The sequence below is a fragment of the Daphnia carinata genome, chromosome 3 (genome assembly GCF_022539665.2).
Source record: "Daphnia carinata strain CSIRO-1 chromosome 3, CSIRO_AGI_Dcar_HiC_V3, whole genome shotgun sequence".
In the NCBI taxonomy this organism is placed as follows: domain Eukaryota; kingdom Metazoa; phylum Arthropoda; class Branchiopoda; order Diplostraca; family Daphniidae; genus Daphnia; species Daphnia carinata.
This window is the reverse complement of record NC_081333.1, coordinates 11,577,523-11,594,645: the sequence shown is the minus strand read 5'-3', so window position 1 is coordinate 11,594,645 and position 17,123 is coordinate 11,577,523. Positions and strand designations below refer to the sequence as shown.

The following is a 17,123-nucleotide window of genomic DNA, read 5'->3' as shown; positions in this document are numbered from 1 at the left end:
GGCGAAGATGGAAGGGGAAAACCAACTAGAAAGTCTTCTTTCTTACAACCGCGAAAGGTAAAAGGGGCAAGGCAATTAGACTGCTTCAGACATCTTTACTGCTGTATGTTTAACTATAAAGCTTACTTACCATCAAACAGGTCAATAAAGTTGCCCGTATTTTTTGGATGAATGTGTTTTAATTGATTTGGCACCGAAGCGAATGTCGCAACGAAACGATTTTTCCCCCCATGAATTCTACACAGATGTCGCACAAGGACGGGCATGCAGTTCAAACAAGGGAAACGTGAGCTACCACGAGCGGATTTTCAAACATTCCCGACAAGCACGACATTTTTAAACGATTAGCACGGCGAATTTATCTTTATTGTTTAGTTAAAAACAATGGTAAAAGTTTAATCAGACATTCCTTTTCACGAGTTTGGCTGGACAAGCAATGGGACTTTTTCAGAGAGAACTTTTAGGATATCCAACCCCGAGCTCCACGTGTGAATGTTTGCTTTGATATGAAGGCCTTGTTCGGCTTTCATTCTCTCGATATACTTGACCAGGGAATATCCTTCTCGGGGGAAAACAAAATCTTTAGGAGAGAGTCGCAGGCTAGGACAGAAATCATTTTGGCCGTCACCGACAAATGCGACATGGGTGAAAATAACATTTTCTTTTGCTCGTTCTTCGATATAGGATTCTAAAATTTGACCTTTACAGAGATTGACGGTACTTAAGGAACAGGAATCTTGGACGTGGTACATTTCAAGCTCTAAACGTCCTTCATCGTTAAACTTGGCAGGATTTGTAAAAATCTTATTGATCCTATCTTTAAGCCCATGGAAAGTCAAAATATGATCAATGAAAATATAGTTTGCATCTGATATAACAATTGCTTCAGCCTTTGTTTGGTCAAGTGTTGTCAAGAGGTCAACCATCCCAGGGGAAAATGAAATTTCAGTCATGCACTCCAAAATTTGTTTCGGTGTCGTTTTGTTTGAATGTAGGTAACGAAAAATCTCGGACATGAAAAGGGTCCAACCTTGATCACTGTAGAGGGCTTTTATTTCCGATGGTATCTTTCCATTTGGAGCCAGCTTGGTGACATAGGTGTCACTGTTGTCGTTGATGATTGTGTGATCAAAGTCAAATGCCAAAAGGACTTTTTCATGTTTGCCTTCATTAGCAATCTAGTTTTTAAGAAAAGTCATATAACGAACGTCACAAAAGGCTCAATGAAAGTACCTGTGACATTTTGACTCTTGATTCAATGTTTGTTCTTACGAGACGAGTGGCAATGACTGCGCGATAAAATGTAAAAGATTTTAGCTTCAAACAAATGCTCATAGTGCGTGATTAATATGTTAGTTCTATCTGTGTATTACCTAACAGGCTGAAGCACGACCGGCAGTTTGGGATTGGACTAGGAGAATCAGGCTGTCAAGAATGTTGTCTGCTACTTGGCTGTTTTGTTCCCTACTGCCATCTAGGGATGGAAAAGAAGGAACATTATCAGTAATCCGATGGAAAATGTAACCTTCATGTTCTGTTGCAACAACACGGAACCGAGATTGCAACGAAGGCAAGAAAAAGACATTAAATTAGGAAATAGATGGCAAAGCTGCACTGGGCTTTGACTGAATATCCCAACACGCAAAACATCTCTTCAATTTAATACGGGAAGTCAAATGGTTCAATGTCCCCGCCCTATGAAATTGCATGTCGTTTTCATTTCCATTTAATTAAGTGCTTGTCCTAGTACCAAAAGAATGTCTCCTGAAATTAAAAACGTAGAGACATACACTTACCGAGCATTGTAAGGCAATATGTTATATCTTGGGTACTCCCCTTTAGACAAGGCACGACAAGGACTTTTTTTCTCTCTCCTTCTTTTTAATAGTTTCTCCATTCTCCTTGGACAGCAAGCGTTATTTCTGTCGTTGTATTAACGAACAGAGAAAGCACAAGCTTTTCCTTCATGTGATCTGAAGCCATACAGCAAATTCAGCTCTCCGTAATGACAATAAAAAAAAGGAACAATTGATTTTCCGTTTAAAACAAGAAAGACTTAGAGTGCGTCTTAATCCATCTCTTTGTATTTCGTGCCCTTTCAACAAATGCGCTTTAAGGGGTACATTCGTATAAAAAATCGACATTACGTCGCAAGTTTAGACAAAACAAAAGATTAGTCGAGCACATATTTAAACGCAGTCACTTATGCCGAATTGATAAAATTGTTCTTCGTGAAATCACCATACGAAGCTCACAAGCTGTAAAGCAAGGTGGATAGATCCAGAGACTACTCATACGCACTAGCTCAGAGCTTGGGCAAAGGCTGTGAAAAAAAAAGAAAAGATGCACAAATTATAACAACCAATACAAACTAAGAGCCAAAAATATTCAAAGGAAGGCCAAATGAGACGACGTCTGTGGTGTGTGTGTGATGATGCTACGCCGGCTGTCGTTTTTGCTTACGCCTCCCCTCCTACAGCTCCAGAGTATCACGAAGAAGAAACAAAAATTCGGAACAGACAAGAACGTTCAGAACATATATAGAAAGGAGGGACTTTCCTTTTCGTAGGCGGGAGGGAGGTAGCAGCGTCGGAGTAAACACAAGCTCCTATCGACGCTGCGTCTCCACCTCGGTCAGTCTTCAGTCGACTTCCAACTCTGTCACGTCGAGGCGGCTTTCAGCGCCTTCTACTTCCTTTTTTCCGTTTGTCTGTTCCTTTTTTTAAAACGACCTTTCTGATAGTATAAAAAGACGTCACCAGTTCCCAATTGTTTATTTTGAATTGCGCATTTGGCAATTATCACTTGCTTTTATTTTCATCTACGAAAGTTGTGCAACGATTCTGCAACGGCGGCACCGCCGAACCGGATTATTTTAAATCTTCTCCCACGAACATAGCGCTGTGGAATCAGTTTCATGGCCCGTATCGACTTGTCAACGGACCATTGAAAAAGACGATCAGCCCAAATCTCCGAGAAACAACAACATCCTCGTTTTATCGGCAAACTAAGGTGCAAAACATTTCGCATTGTTTGAATAACCTCTCTCTGAAACGTCTCCATTTTACAATATCCCTCTGATTTCTATATTCAATGTGGCATAGTTACAGTAGGTATTTTTATTGATGATTGATCCGCAGCAGAAATCTGCAATAGCAAAGCAGCGAAAATTAATTCAGAAATTTGCAATGAAAAACTTTAATGTTTTACAAAGAGTTACGGGAGCCATCTGCATGGCGGTGAATGTCCCAGTCAAGTGGATTCCCTAACCTTTTCACTATACACCTTCTCTTCACAGTGTGTGCACTATACAGCTTATAAGTCTCTGCCGTGCATCTCGTCTTTTCCCTCTGTTTCTCATACTCCCTTCAAACCATTTCGTATTGATCTGTGTTTATATACGCTGGCCGCCCAGCCCGAATAGAACTCGACTTGCCTCCATTTATATAGCGGTTGGCGTAGGGTGCTAAATCCGGTTCTCAAACCGCGGATTCAGGCACAGGAAATTGCACTTTCTTGCCAATCGATGTCTTTTCGCGCTCTTCTATTGTCGTCGCAGACTTACGTAAGCCGCATCTTCAGCATTTATTTGAGTTTTGGATGAGACGTGAGGTTATCAGATATTCGATCTTACTCTTATGCTTCTTCTCCTCCGTCCACCAAACTCTTGTTATCGCTTGATCTGCGAGATTGCCCTAGTAACAATCCTAGCACCTACACAATTCCACAGAGTTCAATAAGGTCGCCGATTGGAAAGATAACGCGATTTCATTGACATAAGTCTATCAACATTTTCCTCGTAGCACTTGGTGCTGGGCAAGGCTATAAATTGGGAAAGGCGATGACAGCAACCAGGAAACTTTTATTCTAGAAATAACGCTATAAAGAAAGGGGGCACAAAAATTGGACAAAAATTGCTCGTTTGTGGTTTATTCTTGATGGCGTTTGTAAACAACGGCACTTCCTTATACGTATAACTAAATAGAGTACAACTTTTCTGACGGTTAAAATGAGCGTTGGCTATAGTTTGTGGTTCCCCATCATTATAACAAATGGGGGCCTGTGTCGAACTTGGTTTATTCCAACGAATCGTTCAGATTTTTTTTGTGCGTGTTTCCGTTTATCTTTGGTGTCTACGCTTACGTTGGTCAAAGAGCTTGGAAATAAAGACTAGATTCTTTCAGTGAAACCTCAGAAATTGGCTATTTTAGCAACGTGATAAATTTATCGACGGGATTCTCCCGAGATCGGACCACATTCGTTTTACGTTTATTTCATTTTTCCCAAAATCTTGTATTCCAGTGAATCCACCGTGTGGCTATGGCGTCTAAAATGGGATTGGGAACTGAATTGGCATTATCGATTTGTCGATCGAATGACGTGGAAAGCCGACAATGATACCTAGACGTGCACGGCTCTTAAGGCCGTTGGGCGCATTTTCTATAATCCTGCACACGGTTAACGGAGGGAGGCAATGCGCAGTCAGAATGAGAAGCCCTTGTTATATTCCAGCTAAAAGGTCGCCTTGCCCATACATCTCACGTCTATGAAAATGAAAAAAAAAATGGGTTATTGTACAAATTCCGTTCGCATTTAAATTCTTTTTTCCTTTCAATAGGATTTTGAAGGAAGTTAGTGCTAAGCTACATTCGCCATGGATGAATCGCCGTTACCCGTTCCTCGGACAGGAGCAGGAGATGCCCCAAAAGATCCTGGAATAGCATCCAACTGTCACCAATCCTACACAGAAAAGGATTACGAAGGTAAAAAAAAAAGGAAATTGATATCTCTCTTTCCGCAACAGCGAGTGATTTCGATAGTCGAGATGACCAACATCAAAAGACATCGAAACCGTTGGTCGATAATCGATCAGAACAAAAGTCACGTCTTTCGTCTGGCACTGCCATTGGTTGGCCCTTCACTACCAATACATACCTATGTATTGATCGGCAGGACAGTCATATACAGACGCAGCTGAAGATATTGATGATTGAGTATTCGAACTTAACAATTCAGCTATGCCATGAAATTCGTTTAATCCTTATAGATACGGTCTTGTTCCTTTTGCCCTATCGATCAAATAATTGAAACAATTGCTCGATCGAGAGAAACGCCCGAAAAAGAAGCTGAGGAAGAGGAATATGAGGTTGCCAAAAGAAAGAGAACAAGAACTGAAATCAAACAGAAAGATATAAAAGGAATGGAAATGAAAAGGAAAACAATCAGGAAAACCGACAACCTCCATTTGGGACAAGAGCCAAAATCCCGTGTCAAGCCAGATTGTTTCCTTTTTCCCTATTTTCTCGTTTCTGTTGTTTACTTTATATCCTTCAACTACTGTGTCACTCGCACTGAACATGGTTTTAACATTTACACGAAGTGTAGATTAAAAACTCGACTTTGTGAGTGGAAGTTCGCTAAAGAATAGGCAAACATTTCTGATGTAGCGTCTTTCATCGAATCTCACGTTACGCAAACACTCTTTTAGGCCATCGAGCTCATACGATGTACGTGGGTGTTCACGTTCCTTCCAGCGGGAACAAGCGGCGCTCTTCACATCATCGACGACACCGGCATCACCATCGTCATCAGCATCAACCTGGCATAGCTGAAGAGGCTTCGCCGGCTGATAATTGTAAATCGTTTGATCGTCTTTAGTTTAGTTTTTCTTTTAAATCATAATTCCAAATTTTTAGCTGCTATACCGCCTTCTCAGCGTGTCCAGTTCATCTTGGGAGAAGAAGCTGATGGTGACGATGGGACTCACGAATCTCATCCGCTGTTCTCCGAGATGGAGGAGCTCTGCTACAACCACGACGCCGGTGAAGTCGAGTGGAACGAAACTGCGCGGTTAGTAGAAGAAGTTTAACAGCAAAACTTTCGATGGACATATGCCATAATGTTTTTTGGGTGTGAAATTTAGTTGGGTCAAGTTCGAGGAGGATGTAGAAGAAGGTGGTAGCCGTTGGTCGAAGCCTCACGTAGCCACTTTGTCACTACATTCGCTCTTTGAGCTCCGCAGCCTCTTGCTCAACGGACCCGTCCTTTTGGACGCTGATGCTCAGACACTCGTCCAGATCACAGATCTTACTATTGACATGATGGCTAATTCTGGACATCTTCCCTTCAATGCCAAGGACAGGGTAAGTGTAAACGCGACACACTTTTAAGAGTGGCAGTATTAAATTGAAATTTCTAAACAATTGGAACAAAGGTTCGTGAAGCTCTGCTCAGGCGCCATCGTCATCTCTACGAGAAGAACAAGGAGCAAAACAGCGCAGCCAAACTGCCCATTATCCGCTCGCTGGCCGACATTGGCCGAAACTATTCAACATCGCGAAGTAAGTACCGTGATTTCGCCTCGGTATATTAACAATAGAATAACCGACACACAAAGATCGTTTATGATCCCTGACCATATCTATGCGTGTTTAGTTTAGTTACGGCCCACAATTATTTATTAACTAAACTACCCTCAGAGTAATCGTAAAGAGGACCATAAGCGTCCCTAAAAATAAATATCACGAAGGTACCTTTAAAAGCAGAGAGGAACTCCAGTAATAAAACGAGACTAACCGAACCATAACCTCCTTTAAAAAAGACGTAAACCGTTGCTTGATTTGAATATTACCTGTCTGTGCTCTGTAAGAACTCAGTTTGTGCGGTCTAATAGTTTGAAGAGCAATTGACATTTGGCCAGTGGAACGCCTCTAGAACCACACAAACCCACCATATACCGCTCAATATTAAACGATGGTTACATTCGCCAAGTGTTTGCCATTTAGTTGGATTTGTTCAAAACCCCCCCACACTGTTTGTTTAAATTAGCAGCAGTTCCCACGTATTTTATCGAACACGTCAAATTTCATTTACCCTTCACTGTTTTGAAAACGACGAAACCCAACCTATGTGTATGGACTTAGACCCACTCTCATACCCTCACCACCAACATCCGATCTCGGCCAAACGTTCATTGACGAAAAGTAACAACGACATCGCCGAAGAGGATCCCGAACAGGTGACGCCGTCGTCCACCGTCGCTGCCAAGAAACAAATGCCGTCGCCCGACTCCTGTTTGAACGTACCGTCAGGTGCTGGTGCCATCATCTTCCCAAATATTCTATGTCTTTCATTTCAAATCTTCGCGATTGACGACCCCGCTTCCTTACAAACCTTCAATGTGTAGAATAGCTTTTTCATTATGACTGGACAAACCGAATTTCTATTTAGTTGATGCACGTCATTATGACCAGGAGAAGCCAAAAAAAAAGAAAGTTTTGATTGAATCAAACCAACTTGGGCGCGACGCCCTATCAAAATTGATTAGGTTCGCTCCTGATGGACGAATCGATGACGTCAATGACACCAATTAAGGTGACGCTAACGGCTGCCGATAGCCACGACGGAAACGATATCCTTTTGTTGGAACATCTAGTGCCAGTGGCCAGTAATTTTAGGCATCATCAATCAGACAAACCGGACAAGCCGTTCCTTGCCCTTCCATCCGATAGACGGGCATCGTGGGCGGGTAATAAATTCCACCCCCATATTATTTGATCTTGCGCATAAACATCAACACGATTGGCAATCAATTAACCATTCTGCTCGAACGCCAAGCACGTGCATTTGATTTGAGCTTATTAATACCGAACGGAAACCCTAATAACACTACCGGGCAAAGGTTCGACCTAAATCTAATAACAAGAAAAAGTTATGGGCCAAGAAAAGGTGGATAGAACTTCATCGGCATCAACATGTCACTGTCATCGTTAACATCTTCATAATTCAAGCCTCAGTTAAGGGAAACATAACAGTTTTTTCGCCCTGCATCGTTCGTCATAGATCTAACGGATGACAGCTCGATCGATACGTCATCGTCCCACGTGCAAAAGGTCCTTCATATCGTGCACCCAAATTATTGATTAGTTCGTTTCCTACTCTGTGTGCCATTATCTTTCGATGTAAAAATATCGAATTTACCACAGACATCCCTGCATGTTTCCCAATCTAATTCGTCATTACTCCTCTCGAATATCAGCCCCTTATTGGACAGATTGTTCATACACTTAGACACCGATGGACAAAATAACAGCATGGTAACGTGAAACACGCATCCACGCAATAGCGATAGATGCAAGGCATGGCATGTTATGATTATCATTGGAGTAGTTGGGATAAATAGTTTAGCCATTCGTCTGAACAACACTAGTCGTGTTCGTTTCGTGTTACCTACATTGTTAGCGAATGGCATTGTAGTATTATATCTCAATCAGTCCAAAAATGCCAAAATGAACAACTACGATTTAAAAAGAAAAAAGGTCGAGTGATCAACACATGTTGTAATAAAAGCTATTGTTATTTTCTCCTACATGTCATCGTTCTCCTGCTGCTGATGGATGTGCACTCTTGGGTCTCGCCAGGCACCGCATCTCAAAGTCATGCCAATATGGCTGCAAGTCCCAGCGCCGCTTCGATGCTCCGCAACGCCAGTGAGAAAGACATGGGCAATGGGGACGTTCACAAAGTAACTTATATGATAGACTAGTAGCTATTATAACGTTGCTTAAAATTCTTTTCTATTTCATGTGTGGCAAAATAGGGCAATACGTCGTTCTTGAAAAAGATTCCACCGGGAGCCGAAGCCTCGAATGTATTGGTGGGAGAAGTAGATTGTCTTGAAAAACCTGTTTCGGCGTTCATCAGACTGGTCCAGCCGGTCGTTTTGGGCGATTTGACAGAAGTTCCAGTTCCGACTCGTTTCATTTTCATACTTCTAGGACCAGTGGTAAGTATTTCGTCTCTTTCATGTTAGTTTTCTTTTTTCTGTTGGTTTCCCTCTTTCTGTCTCTTGACATCTCTATGGCAACCCACCGGGAAGAAACATAAATCTCTTAGAACGGTTGTATAGAAATAGCACAACTTCGTGTTCGTGCTCCATCGATCCATTCTCAGTCTATCTACTTCCTTCCTTTTTGTCACAACAAAACAATAAAAACGGATTTGTTTAGGGAGGACAAGCGAGTTATCACGAAGTGGGCAGAGCGATGGCCACGTTGATGTCGGATGAGGTGTTCCATGAAGTGGCCTACCGAGCCAAGAACCGCGACCATCTCTTGGCCGGTATCGACGAGTTCATGGATGCCGTCACCATCTTGCCGCCTGGCGAATGGGATCCTCAGTAATAGTCAATCGCGGAATAATCGAGGCAGTTAAATGATGGAGCATTTCTCTTTTTAACAGGATCCGTATTGAACCACCGGCTGCCATTCCATCTCAGGTATGTGTGGCAGTGTTTCTTTCATGTTGCCATCGACATAACGAGTTCCTTTAAACATGAGCAGAGTATGAGAAAATTCCCTGAGAAGAACAAGGAAGAAGTGAATGAAGAGGAGGAGGAAAGTAAAGTGCGAGAAACTTCTGGTCTATATCGCACGGGAAGATTATTCGGTGGATTGATCAATGATGTCAAACGGAAATTGCCGTGGTATTGGTCAGATTACAAGGATGCCATGTCGATCCAATGTCTAGCGGCTTTCACCTTCCTCTACTTTGCCTGCCTCACACCCTTGATCACGTTTGGTGGATTGCTTGGTGATGCCACCGAGAATCGTCTTGGCACCATGGAGTCCCTGTGCTCAGGATTTCTCTGCGGAATTATTTACGGCATCTTTTCTGGCCAACCTCTCACCATTCTCGGTTCAACTGGTCCCGTCCTCGTCTTTGAGAACATTCTCTACGATTTTTGCAAGTAAGATGAAGTTGCACCGCAAAACGAAGTACGGTACTTCTAACCCCTCGAAACTCGTTATTGATTTTCGGAACAACCCACAGGAAATATGAGCTGGATTATTTGGGTCTGCGCTTCTGGATAGGCATGTGGATCGCACTGATCTTGCTCATATTGGTTGCTATCGACGCCTCGGCTATTGTTTGCTACATCACCCGATTTACCGAAGAAAACTTTGCCCTTCTAATTGCCACCATTTTCATTTACAAGGTAAACAAAAAAACAGATGCGCTCATTGTTGACGTGGATATGAAATGAAATTGTTTTCAGGCCATAGAGAAAGTGATTTCGATTGGTAACAAGTATCCGATGAACCCACCAGTCATCAGCGATTGCCGCTGTTTGCCGTCCAATTCTTCCGTTGATCGAGACGACATGAGTTTCACCTGGTCGGAAATTTCTTGGCAAGAATGCCAATCGGTTTGTTATTGCCCTTAATCATTTGTCGATTTCTTTTGGTCAATAGTAGCGATTTACTTTCAGGTTTACAATGGAACTCTAGAAGGAACAGATTGTCATCTCATCAACAAGCCTTGGTACCCGAACGGTAAAGAAAAACATCAATTTGCATTCTAGTGATTGTATTTGGAAATTTTCAATTGCATTTTCAGTCTTTTTGATGTCGATTATTCTATGCGTTTCGACCTACTTCCTCTGTGTTACACTGAAGAACATGAAACGGACCAATTTCTTCCCAAACAGCGTAAAGCAACAGATTATTTCTTACCGAACTTAACTGTAATGATAAGGTGTTTTGATAGGTGCGGCAAGTGATTAGTGATTTTGGTGTCTTCATTACCATTTGCTCCATGTCTCTGATGGACGCGATGGCCGGCGTTCGAACACCAAAGCTAATCGTGCCGGACGAATTCAAACCGACATGGGAAGGGCGCGGTTGGGTCGTGTCGCCATTCAACAATCCGTGGTGGACCATTCCGGCCGCTGTAGCTCCTGCAATGCTGGCTACCATTCTCATTTTTATGGATCAACAAATCACTGCCGTCATTGTCAATCGCCGTGAAAACAAGCTCAAAGTATAAACGCCATTCCAAAAATCATTGAACACCTTGAATTTTCAATTGATTTTATCATATTATAATGACAGAAAGGGTGTGGCTATCATCTGGATTTGTTCGTGTTGGCCATTTTAATCATCATCAAATCAATTATGGGACTTCCGTGGTTTGTGGCCGCTACAGTCCTTTCTATCAATCACGTCAACGCCCTAAAACTGCAAACAGAATGCGCCGCACCGGGCGAGAAACCTCAGTTTTTGGGAGTCAAGTAACAGCAGCTAACAGACGTAACACAAAACATTTTACTAATATTAAACCTGTCGCCATTTTTAGGGAACAGAGAGTGACTTTGATTATGATTTCTACGATGATCGGCCTATCCGTGTTTATGACCCCCATTCTGACTTATATTCCGATGCCTGTACTGTTTGGAGTATTCTTGTACATGGGAACGTCTCCGTTGGCTGATATGCAATTCTACGATCGACTGTTGCTCCTTTTCATGCCCACTAAATACCAACCGGATCATATCTATCTCCGTAAAGTGACTCTACGCCGCGTCCACCTGTTCACCTTCATTCAGTTGCTTTGTTTCATTCTTCTGTGGGCCGTCAAAGAGATCAACGCCATCTCCATCGCTTTCCCCCTGATGGTAAACGAAATTGTCCCTCACGATCTACTAATACAATTTTCTATAAATAATTTTACAACAGTTGGTGGTTATGATTGGCGTTCGCAAATCACTTGATTTCATTTTCACCAAGTACGAATTGAAAGTGCTGGACGATTTGATGCCCGAGATCCACACGAAGCACAAAGAAGAAGATGAAGACGAAGAAGTAACCAATCTAGTACCGCACGCTTTCATTTTAGATTAATTAGAAATTAAAATTTTTATAAAAATATGGATAACATTTGAACGTTTCTAATTCACGCAGGCGGGCGGGACAAATGTTGCCGCAGTCAGTCAAATACAGATGACTGACTACAGCAGTCCTAGTGGCAAAAACTTTCAAATTCAACTACCGAATGGCAACATTATGAACATTCCTGTAGACAGTTCAACTGCTGGTGGAACCGCTAGTGGAGGTGCCAAAGCTATGAACATTTCCGAGGAAGTTAACCGAAGTGGTAAGTGTGCGAACATATACAACCGTAAGATGCTATGCTTTCTACAATTTTCAATTGAACGCAGGTGTGTGGAAGACAGTTAACATTGGCAACGTGCTTCCGGCTTCCACTTGCATACAGGAGAATAAACCGACTTGTCGCAACAATCGGCGTAGAGAGAAATAGATCCATTTACTTTCCGCATCGTCAGGATATTAGTATGTAATTATCACTGCGCCCTATATCTGTTACGTTTTTGTTTTCCCTTACGTTAAAAAAAAAAGGTGATTGTGGGTTGGTTGACTTCCTCTTTTTTAACACTACAAGTTCGTAATCAAAGAAGTAATCGAATAAAGACGTACGTAATACGTTAACTTAGAAAAAAAAAGGCGAGCAAAATTGCTCTTTTGTCCATTCCAGTTTAGTCCGGAACGAGCGGGAAGGCGATTGTGACGTGTTTCAATGTGCTGTTGATATTGTAATTTTTGCTATTACTGTTGTTGGTCTTGAACGAGTTTTAATCGAAGGCGATGTGATTTGCGTAGAAAGCTGTTGCTGTGTAGCTCATGACGAAACAAAAAAAGTGGACGCAGGCAACATACACGCGCCAGGTGATTGAATGTACTTGACCATAGAGAAAATTTATTTATCGCGTGTGTAGCCTTAATTTTTTTCCCAGCAAATGGTTGTAAACATGACAAACGATGGACGACGACGAAGGGAAAATAGACTTAAACTCACGATTCTTATCAGATCAATCTGTCCTTGTCGATTGTCCTTTGTCATCCATTTCCTTATATTTGCCAAAAACGAAAAACCCCTCACATGCTGTTGTCATCAGAAACCGAATTTTGTACAGCTAGGCGCACCTGTAAAGAGGAATTGCTGTCCATAAGGGTGCTACGTGCTCAAATCAGCAATACATAATTAATGGGGGGGGGGATAATTACTGTAGCCATTTTTCCCAAAAACGTTTTAGTACGTAGAACTTCCGCTTAAGGATCTAAGAAAGGACTAAAATCTTTTTATAACATTAAAATGTAGTAACAGATGTATCCACACGTCTTTTTTATCCATAACTGAAGCATTCTATTATGTTTGTATGTTTGCTACTGACCGGTTCAGTGAAGATAGGATGCTATGAAGTTTTTCAACCAAATTCAATACACGTAGTTCTAAAGTATATATAAAAAAAGGATTAATGTATGAACTGCATTGTGGAATGATGACTCTTAAGAACCCATGTACTAGCAAATAGACACCGGACGTCTGGTTCAATGTCAAGCAGGAGACGTATGACTGAGACGGAACCGGATTTAATAACTTAATAAGCGCTTTAAAATGTGGAATTTTCGCCACATGTTTGTAATATTCTCATACAGCGATCCTTTCCCACTTGTAGTCTTCGGTATTTAAACGTTGATGAGGATGTCAACTGCCTTCAAGTTCTCCAACATGGCGAATGGAAGGCGTGGGTTCGTAACGGACAAATTCCGCTACCAAACTCTTTCATTGGCAAACTCGTCGTAAGATATACTGCAGGTTGGATGATAAATTTTACGAATCAATATTATTCATCCAACGTTCATAGAAAAGGGAAGAAGCAAGAGCCCTGCGCTAAGCATCTCGACATGTAAGCGGAACATTTTTTTTTTGGTTTATTTTCTGTTCATATAGAGCAGGAAAACGCCATTAAAATTACTTGGGTACATGGCAGACCTTAGCCAGCCTCTAGCTATTGAAAACTGGGTAAAACGGAAAGAAAATTTCAGCTCATGCCTGCAAAGGCTGTAAAAAGGTCGCTGAAACTTCACAACAAATTATGAGCACGCAACAAAGCATCACATTATGCAAGGACACGCATTTAGTTCTCCAAATGACCATCGGATTCATACGAGAGGAAAGAGATCGTTAATGCTTGATTTTTTTTTCCTTCTTAATAAAAATCCTTAACAGAGAAGCGAGCGTGAAAAATTATTTAACACGCGCGAGACCAGCGACTCCTCAATAATCATGAGTGGCATTTTTTTGACATAGTGTTTTGCTCCTATTGAATAAAAAAAACATTAGGAGCACCAGCTAGGATTTGTACAAACGGAGACACTACTTATAGCTTCTTCAATAACCATCAAGGTAATATAAGTTATTCAATCAAATAGCTGTACCGAGTTGCGTTGACGTCACAATCTGACCGACCTGTTTAGTATGGGTTAAACAAACTCAAATGTTTTCCAGTTACCAAACGGCAGTCATGTGTTTATCTTAGCTGGTGGGACACGGAACTCGAACACTTTGATGCAATACATGAAAATTCTCATCACATAAGAAGAGTTTTCATTGCTCGAAAGTCCCCATGATTTTAAATTTGTCTGAGTATGTCAACTTTCAATCAGTCACGTTACCCTCGGTTATACCGACAATCAGCTGCGCATCCCTAACCTCTTTAAAGAATTATTATTCTACAAGAATCGACAATTACTCCCATTTTCTAAGATAGAAACGAAAGTCTTGCTGCAGATTTTAATGGGCAGAAAAGTGAGACTTTAAAAAGATTCATCTGTATTGCGAATTACATTCGGTTGAAAAGGCCCTAGCTTTTACCTTCCATAAAGCCCATAAAATAATCCCGAAATTTATCATCGCAATCGGATGTTGTCGATTAGTGGTCCATTCCGCCACACTCACGTGATCATCTAATATTGCGCCATCATGATTCGTTCGTTTTTATTAATGGGCTCGTGAGTCGTCCCGTGACTAGTCACGATTATGCATTTTTGCTTTTGGTCAATTCAATAAGTAACAACTATTAGTATGAAATGGAATTTCAAATTTTTCAAATTCTGCAGATAGATTCAGGCCTAACGTTAACTTGCTTTTATGCGGGACGTGAAAAGCTACAAACGTACTGTATGCGTGAATTGAGTGAACGATTCTTTGTGATCAAATAAGCGGCACGCCACTACATTTTGATTTCGGGTGATGACTAATCTTGAAGCAGATGCTTAGAATGTGGGACGTTTGGGCAAAGCGAATCACGGGATCGACAACGCTAACGTGTGGTTTTTTCCAAAACGATGGCTCGTGCCAAAGCAAAGGACCATATTATTCTCGCTCACTAGGACAATGGAGAATGACAGACAATGACAAAAGTGGGCCGATCACGCCCATTTAAAAAGGCCCACCTCCCGATATGAATGCCCGACCAGTGGATTCTATATAAGGACCGAAGCATCCTAACGAGATCAATCCCTTTGCACTTGCCAAAGTTGTCATTGCAAGCTTAATTTGTTTAAAGTTTGAATGTTGTAACAAGGTGCTGTTGGATAGGTCCTTCTAAAACATTACGTGTATTTCGAACGGTTTTCAGAAGCAAGTAATAGCCTGATCTTCGACATGGCGCATAACTGGGGTTACAAAAGCACTAACGGTAAATGAAAATTTGAATTGAAGCCTAGTTAAATGCGCTATCCAACTGTTAAGGTTTTTTTGGAATTGGCGTTCTTAATTCACAACAATTGTGCTATTGCTTTAACAAATATAAAGACATCCGTCAGGCGAATGACACAAATTTCCTGATAGAGCGAGCGCGTGACGTTTTACGTCGAGGAGTACATTAGGCAGTGACAAATGTACTGGGATGGGCATTATGCGTGAAAGATTTCATTGTTTGCCATAAAATAACTCGTACTTGTTTATATTATAGGTGTTTGAACTTAAAATAATTAGCAAATAGAAACTGTGATCGTTTGGTGTACCGAAATTAGTATATAATTTATACGATTTATAGGGCCTCATACCTGGGCTGAAAACTACGCCGAAGCTGCCGGTCAGCGGCAGTCACCCATCGATATCCAGACATCTGATGTAACGCTCGATCCCAAATTGAGTAGCCGACAGCTCACCTGGAATTGGCCAAAACATACGGTTGATGTGACAAACACTGGTTACTGCTGGAAGGCCCACGTACATGGCGAAGGATCTACGTTACAAGGCGGCCCGTTGAAGGACACCTACCAACTGGAGCAATATCACTGCCACTGGGGAGCAAATGGTAATCGTATTAACTGTTTCGGTAAAGAAGAAGAAGTAAAATCATTGTCTTATTATTATGCTGGAATAGATTCCATTGGATCTGAACACACGGTCGACGGAAAATCCTATGCTGGCGAGGTAAAACGTCTCAACTTTACTTACCAAACGTTGTGATAACGTTTTGTCTTTAACATCGATTGCAGCTTCATTTCGTCCACTGGAACACCAAGTATGGCAGTTTTTCTGAGGCCTTGAAACATGGAGATGGTCTCGCCGTGCTGGGTGTCTTCGTCGAGGTAAACTATACATCGAACTTATACCTAGCCCAAAAAAAACTAGTTTTTAATTCTTCTAGGCTGGTAAAGAGCATGGAGAGGCCAACAATCTTATCAGGGCTCTGAATAACATCAAATTTAAAGATGAAACAGTCAAGCTCACCGATAATCTGGAGCTAGATCCCTCTAAACTGATGCCAAGTAAGGAGTCCTTAAATACTATGACACAATATCTTAACATACTGACGTAAGCGTTTTTAGCTAACGAGCCACGACCATACTGGACATACTTGGGATCGTTAACGACACCCCCTTGTTCGGAATGTGTTATCTGGATTGTTTACAAGGATCCGATTCAAATGTCTCATGAACAGGTAACGCAAGTGGTTTTTAATAGTAAGGAATCCTTTGTTATCAACTGCGTATTCCACTGTCATAGCTGGAAGCTTTCCGTTCAATGTACTGTGGCGATCGAGAACAATGCTGCGCCGCAAACGAGATGGCGGAATGCATTTTAACCAACTTCCGACCGTGCCTTCCAAAGGGTGATCGCTGCGTTCGTGCCAGCTACAGTTAATAAATTCACTAAATTAGAAATGTTTTCTATTTTTCAACTCCATTTACTAGTATGCCAGCAATCTTCATAACGCGGTTGTAAATTTTTCCTTCACTTTATCATGTAGATTGACTTTCCTATATGCCCAATTGAGTTCGACGTGCCATGCACATTTATGAAGGCATTAGATTTTCATAGCCTTTTCTTAGTAGGATGGCATAGCTCCTAAACTTCTTATTATCAAGTAAGTTAATTTTGAAGAGCAGAAAGAATATGTGTCCACTCTTCTTTTCCCAAGTACTGTTCAAAATACAAGTAATGTTCATCGTTATGATTCTATACGAGTG

General features: G+C 41.5%; 3 protein-coding genes across 5 annotated transcripts; 2 read left to right on the top strand and 1 right to left on the bottom strand.

Annotated features, from left to right (window-relative positions):
* Nucleotides 1-344: 344 nt before the first annotated feature.
* LOC130697563 (pyridoxal phosphate phosphatase PHOSPHO2-like) lies at nucleotides 345-1,446 on the bottom strand. Of its 2 annotated transcripts, XM_059494596.1 has the most exons (3): nucleotides 1,374-1,446; nucleotides 1,234-1,289; nucleotides 345-1,178 (listed from the first exon to the last, which is right to left on the bottom strand). In XM_059494596.1, the coding sequence occupies exons 2-3, from the start codon at nucleotides 1,240-1,242 to the stop codon at nucleotides 414-416; spliced, it is 774 nt and encodes a 257-aa protein (XP_059350579.1). In that variant the 5' UTR covers nucleotides 1,243-1,289; nucleotides 1,374-1,446; the 3' UTR covers nucleotides 345-413. The 2 variants fall into 2 exon arrangements, with proteins under 2 accessions (XP_059350579.1, XP_057376455.2); XM_057520472.2 differs by lacking the exon at nucleotides 1,374-1,446 and having other exon boundaries at nucleotides 1,234-1,373.
* A 1,190-nt stretch (nucleotides 1,447-2,636) lies between these two features.
* LOC130697346 (sodium-driven chloride bicarbonate exchanger-like) lies at nucleotides 2,637-12,663 on the top strand. Of its 2 annotated transcripts, none has more exons than XM_059494593.1 (22): nucleotides 2,637-3,012; nucleotides 4,619-4,763; nucleotides 5,489-5,635; nucleotides 5,697-5,850; nucleotides 5,924-6,143; nucleotides 6,215-6,341; nucleotides 7,328-7,528; nucleotides 8,421-8,524; nucleotides 8,600-8,785; nucleotides 9,009-9,178; nucleotides 9,241-9,277; nucleotides 9,342-9,748; nucleotides 9,832-9,997; nucleotides 10,058-10,207; nucleotides 10,271-10,334; nucleotides 10,399-10,490; nucleotides 10,549-10,821; nucleotides 10,893-11,071; nucleotides 11,137-11,455; nucleotides 11,517-11,642; nucleotides 11,742-11,934; nucleotides 11,999-12,663. In XM_059494593.1, the coding sequence occupies exons 2-22, from the start codon at nucleotides 4,655-4,657 to the stop codon at nucleotides 12,097-12,099; spliced, it is 3,525 nt and encodes a 1,174-aa protein (XP_059350576.1). In that variant the 5' UTR covers nucleotides 2,637-3,012; nucleotides 4,619-4,654; the 3' UTR covers nucleotides 12,100-12,663. The 2 variants fall into 2 exon arrangements, with proteins under 2 accessions (XP_059350576.1, XP_057376231.1); XM_057520248.2 differs by having other exon boundaries at nucleotides 11,517-11,654.
* Nucleotides 12,664-15,148: 2,485 nt separating this feature from the next.
* Nucleotides 15,149-17,107, top strand: LOC130697548 (carbonic anhydrase 2-like). Its single transcript, XM_057520454.2, has 7 exons — nucleotides 15,149-15,340; nucleotides 15,701-15,964; nucleotides 16,034-16,083; nucleotides 16,149-16,241; nucleotides 16,301-16,421; nucleotides 16,482-16,594; nucleotides 16,660-17,107. Exons 1-7 carry the CDS (start codon nucleotides 15,307-15,309, stop codon nucleotides 16,795-16,797), a joined length of 813 nt encoding a protein of 270 aa, XP_057376437.1. The 5' UTR covers nucleotides 15,149-15,306; the 3' UTR covers nucleotides 16,798-17,107.
* Nucleotides 17,108-17,123: the final 16 nt, after the last annotated feature.